The sequence below is a fragment of the Lutra lutra genome, chromosome X, assembly GCF_902655055.1.
Source record: "Lutra lutra chromosome X, mLutLut1.2, whole genome shotgun sequence".
NCBI classification, from domain to species: Eukaryota; Metazoa; Chordata; class Mammalia; order Carnivora; family Mustelidae; genus Lutra; species Lutra lutra.
In genome coordinates this window covers 28,448,112-28,463,639 of record NC_062296.1, presented here as the reverse complement: position 1 = coordinate 28,463,639, position 15,528 = coordinate 28,448,112, and the positions used below count along the sequence as shown (strand labels likewise).

At 46.8% G+C, this 15,528-nt stretch overlaps 1 protein-coding gene across 4 annotated transcripts in view; it reads left to right on the top strand.

The window, feature by feature from the left end:
* Window positions 1-1,117: 1,117 nt before the first annotated feature.
* The window catches only part of LOC125092396 (uncharacterized), a 70,784-nt gene continuing 56,373 nt past the window's right edge, over window positions 1,118-15,528 (top strand). For 3 of the 4 annotated variants that reach the window (XR_007124892.1, XR_007124894.1, XM_047716840.1), the window contains exons 1-3: window positions 1,118-1,302; window positions 5,968-6,032; window positions 10,685-10,760. Coding sequence is in view for 1 of the 4 variants with exons in the window: in XM_047716840.1 (XP_047572796.1) it covers window positions 5,981-6,032; window positions 10,685-10,760 (128 nt within the window). In the remaining 3 variants the exon portion in view is untranslated. Of the gene's footprint in view, window positions 1,303-5,800; window positions 6,033-10,684; window positions 10,761-15,528 lie in introns of all 4 variants that reach the window. The other variant, XR_007124893.1, reaches the window with a different exon arrangement.

The window sequence follows — 15,528 nt, the reverse complement described above, 5'->3', positions numbered from 1 at the left end:
ACTTCACTAGTACTGACCTGGTAATTCCTGATTTACTGCTTTAGAATTCCATTTCTGGGAGAGGTAGAAACAGATATTAGGTCTGGGTTTGGTTACCGGGGGCTTAGCATAAGCGACTCCATTTTGAGTAAGCTGTCTTAGTTTGAACAGGTGGATTATTTTATTTAATCCTCACAAACACCTTGTGAAGTAGGTGCTATTATTACCCCTATTTTATAAAGGAGGAAACTGAGGCTCAGGGAGGTCATAATTAGCTCACATTCACGCACCTGAAAGTACTTTTTTTTTTCAGGCACATCAAGAAAAACCTACCTCCAACAAAACTGCCTTAATTTTTTTTTTTTTAAGATTTTATTTATTTATTTGTCAGAGAGAAAGAGGGAGAGAGAGCAAGCACAGGCAGACAGAATGGCAGGCAGAGGCAGAGGGAGAAGCAGGCTCCCCGCCAAGCAAGGAGCCCGATGTGGGACTCGATCCCAGGACGCTGGGATCATGACCTGAGCCGAAGGCAGCTGCTTAACCAACTGAGCCACCCAGGCGTCCCTGCCTTAATTTTTTTTTAAGGTTTTATTTATCTATTTGACAATCAGAGAGAGCACAAGCAGGGGGAGCAGCAGAGGGAGAGGGAGAAGCAGGCGCTCTGCTGAGCAGGGAGCACGATGGGGGCCTGGATCCCAGGACCCTGGGATCATGACCCCAGCCGAAGGTAGACATCTAACCGCATCAGCCACCCAGGCGCCCCCAAAACTGCCTCATTCTGTTCCACTTTTGCAGGAGGGAGCCTGGATCAAGGTGCAAGATAATTATGGGGCGGATCTGCTCTCTTTGGGGTCCCTGGGGAGAAGGAGGCCAGGGTGGAAGGCAAAAGCCTCCGACAACCCCAGTTTGGGTCTGGGTGGGTTCCCTGGGCGGCCGTACCCCCCGTCCCCCTCGGCAGCCCTCCCCTAGGCTGCGGATTGCACCGGAAGCCGTCCCGCGCCCGCGCCCCCGCCCGCGCCCCCGCCCGCGCCCCCGCCCGCACCCCCGCCCGCGCCGCCGCCGTGCCCGCCGGTCGCCGCCAGGGGGCGCTGCGACACAAGCGCCGGGCGGGGAGGGACGGCGGCCACGTGACCCGGGAGTTGCGCGTAGGGTCGCGGGGTCCTGGGGTCCGCGGGGGTGGCCCCCTCCGGCTGCGGGCGCGCTCGCCTGCTCACCCCCCGCCCCCTCCACCGCCTTCTCCTTTCGCTCTGCGGTGGCAGCGACAGCGACTCAAGTCCAGTTTCCCAGTCCTGTAACCTCCAGGCGACCCTGCCGAGCAGCCGCGTGAGTTTCCTGGGCACCCGGAGCCCCCGGGGAGGAGACCCCTAGCTCTGGCTCTGTGGCAGTTTTTGCCCTTCCCGCAAAGCAGGGGGTGGGGGGCGGTGTACTGGGGGCCAGGCTTTCCCCTAGCTCGGAGAGGCGCTGTCACATCCCGTCGTCCCCTGGAGGGACGTGCTGTTCCCAGGGGGACCCGGTGGGAGTGAGCCGAGCGCGGGGAGCGGGGGTTGATGGGGGGTAGTTTGGATCACTTGGCTGTTCTGGCAGGACCTCCTTGCCCAATAACCACTGACCAAATTACTCCCACCCTCACATCACCATTTTCACGGATACGCCCTAATTGCACTTGGTTGTGCACCGGGCTTGAGAGGTGCAAAAGGTGATTCTCATACCTGCCTACGTCCCTAACTTGGAGTGGCGGGCCTTAGGCTCGCTCTACACCTGGCCTGGCAGAGCGGCCACGGATTGCCCAGGCTGCACACTTGGATCACCCAACCGGAAATGCCTCGTGCACCTCGAGACATCTGACAATTTCACACACACGCAGATGCTGACTTTGATGTGTCTGTCAGCACAACCCTCAGAAACGTCGTTCACCACCATTTTCACCAGGTGTTGTAACGCGGGTAGTCCAGCTGGGGGAAAAAAAGCTAATTTAGAGAGAAACTAAATAATGGGATACATTGAGGGCTTTTAAAAAGAGCCTTACACTTTGCATACAATAAAATCCACTCATTTTAAGCGTACAGTTCTTTTTGGCAAATTGGCAAAGTTGTGCACCCATCACCACAATCTGGTTTGAGCGTATTTTGGTCCCCATTCACCGCCCCCAGCCCGCTGTCCACTGCCAATTCCCATAAAACCACACAGTTAATCTCTCCTCGGACCCCTAGCCCTAAGCAACCGTTGATCCTTCTTCTGTGTCTATGCAGTTGCTTTTTCTGGACAATTCATACGCATGGAAGCCTACACTGTGTGGTCTTTTGCGACTGGCTTCTTTCACTTAGGGCAATGTTTTCCAGTTTCATGAATGTCGTAGCATGTGTCTGTATGCCATTTCTTTCTTTCTTTTTTTTAAGATTTTATTTGTTTGACAGAGATCACAAGTAGGCAGAGAGACAGGCGGGGGGGGGGGGAGCAGGCTCCCCGCTGAGCAGAGAGCCCGATGTGGGGCTCGATCCCAGGACTCTGGGATCATGACCTGAGCCGAAGGCAGAGACTTGACCCACTGAGCCACCCAGGCGCCCCTGCCATTCCTTTCTGTAGCTGAATAATATTCCATGGTATGGATATACCACTTTATGGATATACCACCTTTGTTGGCCCATTAGTTGATGGACATTTGGGTGGGTTTTTTTTTTTTTGTTATTAAGAGTAATCCAATAATTGGGAACATTTGTGTAGACATATGTTTTCAATTCTTTTGATTTCACTGCCCTTCGCTGGCGCTCCCTCGGCAGGCTCCCTTAGCTGATTTCTATCCTAACTCTCAACACACTGCCCCGTAAGCTTGAATTCATTCTCTGTCCCTCCACTAGAGAAGGCACAAGGACCATGTTCCCTCGTTCCCTGCATTACGAGTGGAATTTCTGCGTCAGATGGCAACTGTATGTTTCACTTTTTCGGGAGCTTCCAGACTCTTTTTTTTTTTTTTTTAAAGATTTTATTTATTCATTTGACAGACAGAGATCACAAGCAGGCAGAGAGGCAGACCGATAGAGAGGTGGAAGCAGGCTCCCTGCAGAGCACAGAGCCCGATGCGGGGCTCGATCCCAGGACACTGGGATCATGACCTGAGCCGAAGGCAGAGGCTCCAACCCACTGAGCCACCCAGGCTCTTTTCCAGGATGGCTGCACCATTTAAGATGGCCACTGGTAAATGTGTGAAGTTTCCAATTTCTCCATATCCTCCACAACGCTTAGTTGGTCTTTTTGTTTGGTATCTCCTTGTGATGTTCATTTGCCTAGACTGAGTGGTATTTGGTTAATTCGTTTCATTTCATTTGAATGACTAGCTTTTTAAATATAAAATCTAGTTGCTGAAATGAAGAATACATAGCCCGTCCATGCAAGGAGCTCATGGCTCCAAGAGGGAGACAGAGAAACATAATTATAGTACAGTGTGTTACGTGCTCTGACGTAATTGAGCACAGGATGGTGTGGGGGGCAGAGAAGAAGGATCCTAACCTCAGTTGGGAGGATGGAGGAAAGTATTCAAGAAGCCTTTTCTAGAAGGGGCTTTAAAGTACCTCTGGTTTTCTTTTTTTTTTTTTAATTTTGTTTATTTGACAGAGAGAGACACACACAGAGAGAGAGGGAACATAAGCAGGGGGAGTGGGAGAGGGAGAAGCAGGCTTCCTGCTGAGCAGGGAGCCCAATGTGGGGCTGGATCCCAGGACCCTGGGACCATGACCCGAGCCAAAGGCAGATGCTTGACGACTGAGCCACCCAGGCCGCCCCTCTGGTTTTCTTTCTTGTATTTTTATCAAAATTATACACATATGCTGTTTTAAAAGTCAAGTAGTTCCACAAGCTTTGTTATTTTTTTTAAAAGATTTTATTTATTTATTTGACAGAGGGAGACCCAGCAAGAGAGGGAACACAAGCAGGGGGAGTGGGAGAGGGAGAATCAGGCCTCTTCAGAAGCAGAGAGCCCGATGCGGGGCTCCATCCCAGAACCATGCCCTGAGCTGAAGGCAGACGCCGAATGGCTGAGCCACCCAGGCGCCCCCGTTATTATTATTTTTAAAGAAAGGAGTCCCCAGCGTTTCTCCCCATTCCCTGCTCCCCACCCCCCCAAGCAACCACTTTCTGTTCTTTTAACCCTTTGGCTATTTATTTCTCTATCTTTAAATAGCATAGCATGTTTTTTTTTTAAAGATTTTATTTATTTGATAGAGAAAGATCACAAGTAGGCAGAGAGGCAGGCAGAGAGAGAGGAGGAAGCAGGCTCCCTGCCGAGCAGAGAGCCCGATGTGGGGCTCGATCCCAGGACCCTGAGATCATGACCTGAGCTGAAGGCAGAGGCTTAACCACTGAGCCACCCAGGTGCCCCAGCATAGCATGTTTTTATTTGAGAAAAAAAATAGCCCTGACATAGGCCAATTACCATCTTCACTTGTACTGATTTCTAAGTTGGTCAGTTGCATTAAATATTAACATATGGTTAATTATGAGAACCACAGTCACAATGCAACCTGCCTTCTTGCAAATTAAACGAAAGAAGACAGGCATTTCCAACAGTTAGGTACTGAAGTAAGACAAGATAATGCATTTTAAGGGACTGGCTAAGGAGTTTTCCTTACTGGTATTTTAGTACCATATAACTTCGATAAGCCAGAACCCAACTATAACCATTAATAAAGAAGGATATTCTTTTCACTCAAACACAAAGAAAAAGCCAAATCACAGATAAGCAGCGTAGGACAGAGGTTGGCAAACTATGACTTGTGATCTAAGAAAGTTTTATCAGATGAACCATTATAATCAGCTAGTTCGTGGGGAACACTTGACTTTCAACCACAGTTAAACAAAATGTTATTCTTCTATTCCATTCTTTTTACTAGTAGACATGTATAACAAAAGCTTGTAGTCCATTATTGTATTTCTGTCATTATATTTTATTATGAAGCCTAAAAGGTTTATTTTCTGTCCTTCACAGAAGTTTGACTACTCTTGGTTTAACAGAATGAACAGAAATTGCCACGTACTTGCTGGGTGGCCTTGGGAAGTCACTTCATTTTTCTGGTCCTGATTTTCGTTATATATAAAATGGACATAAAGTGTGATGGGTGGAGGATATAAGCTCTAGGGTGAAACCCCCCCTTCCTCTAAGTTTTATATTAATTAGTTAATTATGTCAGCATCTATTGAGCTACTACTGGATACCAGGAGCTATTAAAGGCATTGTGGATAGAGCAGGAAACAAGATCCGGTCCTGAAAGAGGATAGTGTTCTAAATGAAAAGAGACTAAAGATGCAAAGTGTGGTCTGAGATTGGATCCTGATTGGAGCAAGCCAGCTTTATCGGACATTCGGGGGAAAGTAGGAAAATTGGAATATGGTTGGGTATTCGATGAGATAGAAATTTATTAACGTGCAACAGTGGAGGTGACCGACTGATTAAAAAAAAGTCACGAAGCGTTATGTACCCATATTATCTCATTTTGGTAGAAAGTGCAGATAGGTATTATGTACTCTTAGAAGCAGATCTGGAAGAATATGCACTAAGCTCTTTTTTTTTAAAAGAAGATTTATTTGAGAGAGAAAAAGATGGCATGAGTAGGGGAAGGGCAGAGAGAGAGGGAGAAGCAGATTCCCCGCTAAGCAGGGAGCCCGACAAGGGGCTCGATCCCAGGACTCTGGGATCATGACCTGAGACAAAGACTTAACCGACTGAGCGAACCCGGGCACCCCCTGTACCAAGCTCTTAATATGGCTAATTTCTGGGAGGTGGGAATATAATGTTTCTCTTTTCTTACTTTTGTTTCTTAATTTTCTACAGGGAACCTACACTGCTTTTTATAAAAATAAAAGATTCTGTCTAATTGAAACAGAATCTCTCCCTTCGTGGAGTTTACATGTCAGAGTCTCTTGCATTACCGTGGCGGAATCTGTCCCTTGTTTTGCGGGGAAACAGCTGTAAATGAAGACTGCTCTCGCCCCCTGCAGGTGACGAAGGAGCATGGCTTTCTCTGGGAACCGATGCTACTGGCATTTTCCTTGGAGTTTTCCTGGTGAGTAGAGCCTTCGTACACCCAGCGCTTTAGGAAGAGGTGGGATTCTGTAGGGCGGCCGAGCATTAAAAAAGGTCGAGCGAGGCCAGGGTTGGAGGTGTCCGTCTGGGCAGTCACTGTCTAGGAGAGAAGGTGTCCAGTCTGATACCGGAGGCAGGTTTGTCTCTCTTGCATCTGTGGACACAGCATTGTGATGAAGCATTTGAATCTTGTAACTACTTCCCTTATTCTAGCCCAGGGCTCCATAAACCTGCCTCGTCTTTTGGTCAGTAAAGTCTGGTTGGAACACAGCCACGCTCATTTGTTTATGAGTCCCCATCCCTGCCCTTGCCCTGCAGTGGCAGCGGGGAGCAACGGCCCAGGGACCACATATGACCCACAGAACTAAAAAGGTTTACCGTCTGGCCTTTGAAAGAGAAAGCCTGGGGACCCTGGGTCTTGCCACTTCCCAGTTCAGCGAACGAACTCTGATTTATAAATGTCATCCTCTCCTGAACGTTATTAGTGTGTGTGCCACTGCTCCCAATGTCACACAACTCTAGGTTACTTGTGATGTTAGATTTATTACCCTGCAAAGCGGCGGTGAAGGCCAGACCCTAGAAAAACAGAAATTTCTGGAAACTTCCAGAAATTTCCAGGAAAATGATAGCCTGTGAGCCCAATCGATAGCTGCTAGTTGGTCCTCCATTCATCTAGCTAAGATCTACTTAGGCTTCAAGTTTAGTTCAAGTGCCTCCTCCTCCCAGAAGCCTCCTCTCACACTTCATCCTGATTTCACTGTCCCAGGCCAGTGCTCCCACAGCACCCTTAGCAGACCCCGATCATAATACTTAGCACACCCCCCTGTAAGCGTGGATTCATCCTCGGACTGTCCACCAGAGAGGGCAAGGACCATGTTCACTCATTCCCTGGCGTAGCCTGAGCCCAGCGTAAAGCCTAGCATATAGAAGCACATAGTAGCTCCCTAGCTGCGTGTCCTCAGCCACGCTGCTTCTCTGAACCTCAGTCTTCCTGTCGGTAAAATGGGGATAATGGTAACAGTATCTCCTTGTATTGTTGTGTGGATCAAACGCGTGTATATTAGCTGTTCAGCGCATACTTGTGGAGGAACGAAGGAATGCATGACAGATAGGAACTTGTTTGGGTTGTACTGGGCACAGTGAAAGTCTGCATCAGCCGTACCTAGAGTCACAGGGATTCACACGGATCGTTTTGTTTGCTCTGTTCGGACCAGCAAAACACACTCGTCCTCCACTGGCCACCCACACTAGAGCAGCCTTCATCCGCCCTGTCAGCACTTAATGGACTATCTGCTGTGCGCCGACTATGCTAGACATTAGGGATGTACAGGGATACCCAGCGTCTCCACCCTCGTGGAGATTATGTTCTAGTGAGGAAGATGGGTCACAAACTGATAAGTCATGTATTATAGACCAGTGTCGGTGATAAAGAAACAGGCTAAATCACAGTCATTGAGATGGGCTCTTACCTGTCTCGTGATCAGAGATAGCTTCTTCAGAGAGGTGACATTTGAGATGAGGCTGGAGGAATGAGCCAACCACGAGAGGAACTGGGGAAAGAATATTCTAGGCCGACGAAGAGTGCGTGCGAAGGCTGAAAGCCGTCAGGATGTGGCACAGTCAAGGACATGGAAGGAGGCGAAGGAGGCTGGCAGGGTCAAGAGGCTGGGCTCTTTCTGAGAAGAGAGGGAAGCTGTTTAATGATTGTAAGAAGGATATGAAGATCTGTCACTCTGTGTTTTTAGAAACTTAAAAAAAAGATCTATGTGGGAGAATGATGGCGCCTCCCAAAGATGCTCACATACTAAACCCCCAGAACTATGACTGTGTGGCTTTATATGACAGAAGGGACGCCGCGTGTGTGACTCGGGGTGGAAACCTGAGGAGATTACCCTGGTGGGTCCAATAGGATGACAAGGGTCCTTGTGAGAGGAAGGCAGAAGGGGCAAAGTCGGAGGGAGGGAATGTGCGCATGGAAGCAGGGCTCGCTGCCAGAGCGATTTGAAGACTGAAGAAGGGGCTGCAGCCAGGGAATGTAGGCAGCGCATAGAGGCTGGGAAGAAAGGGGAACAGCGTCTTCCTTAAAGCCCCCAGAAAGGAGAACACCTGGGTGGCTCAGTCGGTTAAGCATCTGCCTTCAGCTCAGGTCATGATCCCGGGGGTCCTGGGATCGAGTCCCGCATTGGGCTCCTTGTTCAGTGGGGAACCTTCTTCCTCTGCCTGCCGTTCCCCCTGCTTGTGCCCACTCTCTCTCTCTCCCTCACAAATAAAATCCTTAAAAACAAAAGCCCCTCCAGAAGAACACAGTCCATGCTGACACCTGGACGTTTAGCCTTATGAATCTCAGTTTGGACTTCTGACCTTCAAAACTGTAATATCTTACATTTGTGGCATTTTAAGCCAGTAAATTTGTGCTAATTTGTTACGGGAGCCACGGAAAACCAATGCTCCTTGTGTAGAAAGAGAAACCAAAAACTAATGAGATTAATGATTTACAGGGGTGGATGGGAACTTCAGAAAAGAGTATTTTGACTTTGTATTCTCCAGTAGTGGTTCCCAAACTTCAGTGTGCATCAGAGTCCCCTAGGGAGCTGGGGGTGGGGGGATTCTGGGCGATGGCCTCCCCTCCAGCATTTGTAATCGAGTAGGGTAGGCCGAGGCTGGAGCTCAGCATTTGCATCTCTAGCAAGTTCCCGGATGAAGCTGATGCTGCTGGTTCAGGGGGCACACTTCAGAACCCCTGTTGGTGAAGACCATCCCCCACCCCTAAACAGAACAGAAATCCCATTCACTAGATAGTAGCTTTGTTTTCCCCAGGGATACGGGTTGGCAATTCTGAATCTACGTAGATTCTAGTCTCGAGCAAATGATCTATTGTGAGTAACGAGAACCACCTTTTACTCTGTCGGAGAAAGGAGCTCCATGAAAGAAGACAGGAGACTGGTGGTGATCAGAGGTTATCAGAACAAACGCACCACGTTTCATTTTGTATGCGCGCACCCGCCCACCCAGAGACAGATACAGAAATAGAATGGTTTGTGGATATGCGTATATCTCCTAGCTCTGTCTGCTTAGAAGGCCTGGAAGCAGCGACACCCCAAAACTGGGGAGCACACCTAGCACTCAGATCTGGGTTTTAAAACACCATTCTCCAGGGCACCTGGGTGGCTCAGTGGGTTGGGGCCTCTGCTTTCGGCTCAGGTCATGATCCCAGGGTCCTGGGATCAAGGCCCGCATCAGGCTCTCTGCTCAGCAGGGAGCCTGCTTCCCCCTCTCTCTCTGCCTGCCTCTCTGCCTACCTGTGATCTCTGTCTGTCAAATAAATAAAATCTTAAAAACAAAACAAAACAAAAAAAAACACACCATTCTCCAAATAAAAGGAACCAGAACTCTCGGAGAAATGGGCTGATTCCCAGGCTGGGGCAGGGAGACTAGAAGATGAGCCTGGAATGTCTTCTTCTGCCAGAAAGTAAGACAGTGTCCATGCAATAATGGCGACATGCCAGGAGGATGCGGGAGTCACTTCGAGGGGTTTCCAATGGTGAACTCTGTGACAAGCCACAAGATAATTAATGGTAATAATGGATCATAACCCAGAGAGTAAAATTAGCACCCACGAGTCCATGCGAATATAAAGAAATAACTGAGTAAACAAACGAGGGAGAAGGCAAAGCACTTGTTTACAACAACATTCCAATTAATAAAATGTAGAAAGAACAATGGGACTAGAAACTTCTTCGGCAAGCGCCATGGTAATAACTATTTCAGGCCAGAACCATCCACGTACCGAGAAGGACGCGCCGTCAGATCTGTAGTGTTCTTGGGAACGCACATAACCTAAATGGAGTCCTGATGAGCCATCGGATAAACCCCAAAGTGAAACCAGCTAGTGTTTTTCAAAAGCATCATGGTAATGAAAAGAGACTGAGGAACTGTTCCGGGTTCAAGGAGTCAAAGAAGACATCTGTGATCTCCAACCTGAAAAAAGAACATTGGGACAAATGGAAAAAATACAGTGTATCAATAATAGTATTGTATGAGCATTAACTTCTCGGTCTGTAATACTGTACTGTGGTTCGATAAGATGGTTATAAAAAATGGGAAATCTGGGTAGGGTATAGGAGGACACTTCATACTAGTTTTGCAACTTTCTAGGGGGGGTAAGTCTATAATTTTTCAAGAGAAAAGTTGAAAGTGAAGTGACCTGAGCCACCTTGGGATCATGACCTGAGCTGAAGGCAGACACTTAACTCACTGAGCCACCCAGGGGCCCCTCAATATTGTGGATTCAGAATCCTCTGGTATGTAAGCTGGACAATTTATCATGGAGTTCACATTTTATCTTTGTTTCTCCCCATAGTTTTTAACAGTGTTCCTCTCATCCAAGGAAGAACAAGGAAAAGGGGGGGGGGGTTTCTTTGGTCCCTTCCTGTGTTTACCTCTGCCAAGGACTTTCCTCTTGAGAATCTATCTCTGCCCTTTTCAAGGAGGGGTTTGAATTGTGCTGTCACCCAGACTGTGACCTTTGCAGAGCCCTGTTGGCCTGCTTGGGTTTCCACATGCTGTGCCCTTCCCTACATTTAGGCCTTTACCTGGAATGCTCTCTTATTAAAATTTTGTCTGTCTTTCAAGGCTCAGCTCCAGAACCACCCCCTCCAAGTTGTCTTCCTGGATTTACTCAGCCCAAAGCCATACTTCTCTTTCCTGGGTAAGTCATAGCTCTTAGTTCATTCCTCTTATTTGCCCCCTAGTCCCTCATCCGCAACCATATTCATTGCTTTGTACTTATTTGTATGCATGACTTACATCCTCTCTTCTACCACATTAAAAATTCTTTGGGAGTAGGCACTTAAACGTCGTTCAGCTTGCAGTGAATTATTTTTTTTCTCATTTTCAGTTGCAGAAAAGGTTCAGCAGTAAAATAAGTTGATAAATTCCACCCCCACCCCCATGTACTTTGAATTGAATCTTTAGTTCCCCTCATTTCTATAGAGGACTTTCTCTGTGAAATGTTGGAGTTACTTCCTTTGTCCCCAAGGGTCTCCTTTACAATTTAAAGCCTGTTGCTCTAGGATTTTCTTTTCCATTGCTTGGGTGGATTGCTTCCACCAGGGGGCGCTCTTTACCACGTATAGGTGCATTTCTTCAGGTAAAATATCAAAGCGATGGAAAAACAAACAGTAAGAGATTGGAACTGAACATCTCCCCAGATTTAACGTGGTCCCAGCACTAGCTGGCTACTCAAGCGGCATTTCACTTGTTATATTGTGTTTTGGTATGATTCTGGCCCTTATGTAAAGACTTCCCTCTTTGTAACCTGCTTCATTTATTTCATCTACAAATATATATATATTTTTTAGATTTTATTTATTTATTTGACAGAGAGTACAAGTAGGCAGAGCAGCAGGCAGAGGGAGAGGGAGAAGCAGACTCCCCGCTGAGCAGGAAGTCTGATAAGGGGCTCGATCCCAGGACCCTGGGATCATGACTCGAGCCGAAGGCAGAGGCTTAACCCACTGAGCCATCCAGGCGCCCCATCATCTACAAATATATATTGAGCATGTACTTTGTGTCAGATATTACTGTAGACACCAAGGCTTCATCTGTGAACAAAACACACTAAGTTCCTGACTCACAAAGCTTATATTCCTATGTGGGCAACAGATAATCCATTGAGATAAACACATAAAATACATAGGATAGATAGGGATAAATATCAAAGCAAGAAAACAACTCAAGGCTTTATAGGCCATTGTAAGAATCTTGACTTTTTCCTGGAGTGTGATGGGAAGGAGTGGGGAATTTTGAGTAGAGGAGTAATGTGATTTGACATTTTTAAAGAATTGCTCTAGTTGTGTTTTTGGATAAGAAGTTATCAGGGGACAAGCTTGGGCCAGTCTGATAGCTCTGGAACTAGGGAGAAGTTGTTGGGTTTTGGGGTGTATTTCAAAGGTAGAGCCAAGTGAATTTGCTAACAGATCAGATGTAGGATGTTGGAGAAAGAGGAATGAAGGGAAACAGGGTCACCATGTTGCATAACACCAGTAGCATTGAATAAATGTGGCTGGTGCCCTCTGGAGTTGTGTAACACAGCATTTCTGTTCTGGATGTTGCCAAGGTTTTTGTTCTGAGCAGCTGGAAGGACGGAGTTGCATTGGTAAAGCCTGTGGGAAGAACAAGGTTGGAAGTATATCAGAAGCTCCATTTTGAAAGAAAGTGAAGACGCAAAGGGAAAGCTATTCCATGCTGATGTACTGGGGAGAATCAGTATTGTTAAAATGTCTGTACTCCCCAAAGCAATCTATAGACGGAGCGCCATCCTTACCAACATTCCAACAGCATTTTTCAGAGAAACAGAATGAATAATCCTAAAACATGTGTGAAACTGCAGAAACCCCCAGGTAGCCAAAGCGACCTTGAGAGGGAAGAACAAAGCTGGAGGCATCATGCTCCCTGATTCCTATATTATTATGTTCCAAAGCTGTAGTGATTAAAACAGTATGGAACTCGCATAAAAGCGGACATACAGATCCATGGAGCAGGATCGAGAGCCTGGAAATAAACCCACGCCTGTACAGTCAGTAAGTATATAGCCAAGGGGAGGAAGAATATACAGCAGGGAAAGGAGATCTCTTCGAGAAATGGTGCTGGGAAAACTGGGCAGCCACATGCCAAAGTATGAAACTGGGCCACTGTCTTAGCACCATACACAAAAATTAACTCAAAATGGATTAAAGACTTGAAAATGAGACCTGAGACCATAAAACTCCTAGGAGAAAACACAGGTCATAAGATCCTTGTCGTAGGTCTTGGTGATGAGTTTTTTGAATCTGGCACCAGAAACAAAAGCTATGAAAGCAAAAATAAATACGGGGGATGACATCACACTGAGAAGCTTCTGCACAGCAGAGGAAACCATTCACAAAATTAAAAGACCATCTACCAAATGGGACAAAATATTTACAAATCACGTATCTGAAAGGGGCTAATATCCAAAATATATAAAGAACTCATCCAGCTCAGTAGCAAAAGGCTATCTGATTAAAAATTGCCTTTAGATCTGAGTGGACGTTTTTTCCGAAGAAGACATCCAGATGCCCGACAGGCACATGAACATATGCTCAGCACCACTCATCATCAGGGAACTTCAAATCACAACCACAGTGAGCTACCACCCCACACCTGTCAGAATGGCTAGTATTAAAAAGCAAGAAATAGGGGCACCTGGGTGGCTCAGTGGGTTAAAGCCTCTGCTTTTGGCTCAGGTCATGATCCCAGGGTCCGGGGATCGAGCCCCGCATCAGGCTCTCTGCTCAGCGGGGAGCCTGCTTTCCTTCCTCTCTCTCTGCCTGCCTCTCTGCCTACTTGTGATCGCTGTCTGTCAAATAAATTAAAAAAAAAAAAAGCAAGAAATAACAAGTATTGGCGAGGATGCGGAGAGACGGGAACCCTTGCACATGGCTGGCTGGAAGGCAGATTGGTGCCGCCATTATGGAAAGCAGTATGGCGAGTCCTCAGAAAATTAAGATGAAGCTACCATATGAACCAGCAAGTCCACTTTGGGGTATTTATTCAAAGAAAATGAAAACACTAACTTGAAAAGATAGATGCACCTCATGTTCATTTCAGCATTATTTACATTATTTTCAGTAGCCAAGATATGGAAACTACTGAGTGTCCATTGATGGATGAATGGAAAAAGAAATTTGTGTGTATATATACACATATATATGTATACACATACACACATACATGTAGTGGAATATTATATGTATTACATATATACACACATATATACACATGTATAAATATATGGAATGTATAAATATATATAATGGAATATTATTCAGCCATAGAAAAGAATAAAATCTTGTCATTTGCAACAACATGGGTGGACCTTGAGGGCATTATGCTAACTAAAATAAGATAGGCGGAGAAAGATGGGGCGCCTGGGTGGCTCAGTGGGTTAAAGCCTCTGCCTTCGGCTCGGGTCGTGATCCCAGGGTCCTGGGATCGAGCCCCACATCGGGCTCTCTCCTCAGCGGGAAGCCTGCTTCTCCCTCTCTCTCTCTGCCTGCCTCTCTGCCTACTTGTGATTTCTGTCTGTCAAATAAATAAATAAAATCTTTAAAAAAAAAAAAAGATAGGCGGAGAAAGACAAATACCATATTATCTCATTTCTATATGGGCTCTAAAAACAAACAAACAAAAAAACCAAAGAAAAACTAAGCTCATTGGGCACCTGTGTGGCTCAGTTGGTTAAGAGATTGCCTTTGGGGGCGCCTGGGTGGCTCAGTGGGTTAAACCTCTGCCTTCAGCTCAGGTCATGATCTCAGGGTCCTGGGATCAAGTCCCGCATCGGGCTCTCTGCTTGGCAGGTAGCCTGCTTCCTCCTCTCTCTCTCTCTGCTTGCCTCTCTGCCTACTTGTGATCTCTCTCTGTCAAATAAAATCTTAAAAAAAAAAAAAAAAGAGATTGCCTTTGGCTCAGGTCATGATCCTGGGGTCCTGGGATCAAGTCCTACATCGGGCTCCCCTGCTCTGTGTCTCCCTCTGCTTGCCACTACCCCTACTTGTGCTCTCTCTGTCAAATAAATGAATGAAGTCTTTAAAAAAAAAACTAAGCTCATTGATACAGAGAACCCATTGGTGGTAGCCAGAGGCAGGGGCTGGGGGTAGGAGAAATGGATGAACTGTTTTGTTTTGTTTTTTAAGACTTTATTTATTTGAGAGAGAGAGAGAGAGAGAGAGAGAGATAGCATGTGCAGGGGGGAGGGGCAGAAGGAGAGGGAGAAGCAGACTCCCTGCTGAGCAGGGAGCCCAACATGGGACTCCATCCCAGGATCCTGGGATCATGACCTGAGCCAAGGCAGACTCTTAACTGACTGAGCCACCTAGGTGACTTGAACTGAGTTTTAAAAAATTTAAATAAATCGTTGAAAAAAAATACTGTGGGAAGAACAAGGTTGGAGGTATATCAGATGTTAACCTTTGGATATGTTAAATTTGAGATGCCCATTAGACATGTAAGTGGAGGTATTGAAGCTGTAGGCTGTCTGAGCCTGGCATTCATAGGAGTGGTTAGGGCTGGAGATGAACATCTTTTAGTCCTAGGCTTCGAGATCGTATTCAGAGCCCTGAGATGGATGATAAGAAGACACCAGAAGACACTGAGAACAGTTAGAGAAGAGAAGGGGACCAAGGACCCAGCCCCGGGGCACTCCCACATTTAAAGGTTAGCAAGACAATGAGGAACAAGCCAAGGAGACCAGCAGGATACGGCCAGCAAGGCCGAAGGAAAACCAGAAGACAGTGATGTCATGGAAGTCAAGGGAAGAAGGTTCTTCGGGGAAGAAGGACTGATCAACTGTGGAAAGCATCTCCGTTTGGCCAAGCAAGAGGAGGGCTGAGAATTCTCAGTGGACTTTAGCAACCTCGGGGCCTTGATCACAGCCATTTCAGGGGGCAGAAGCTTGA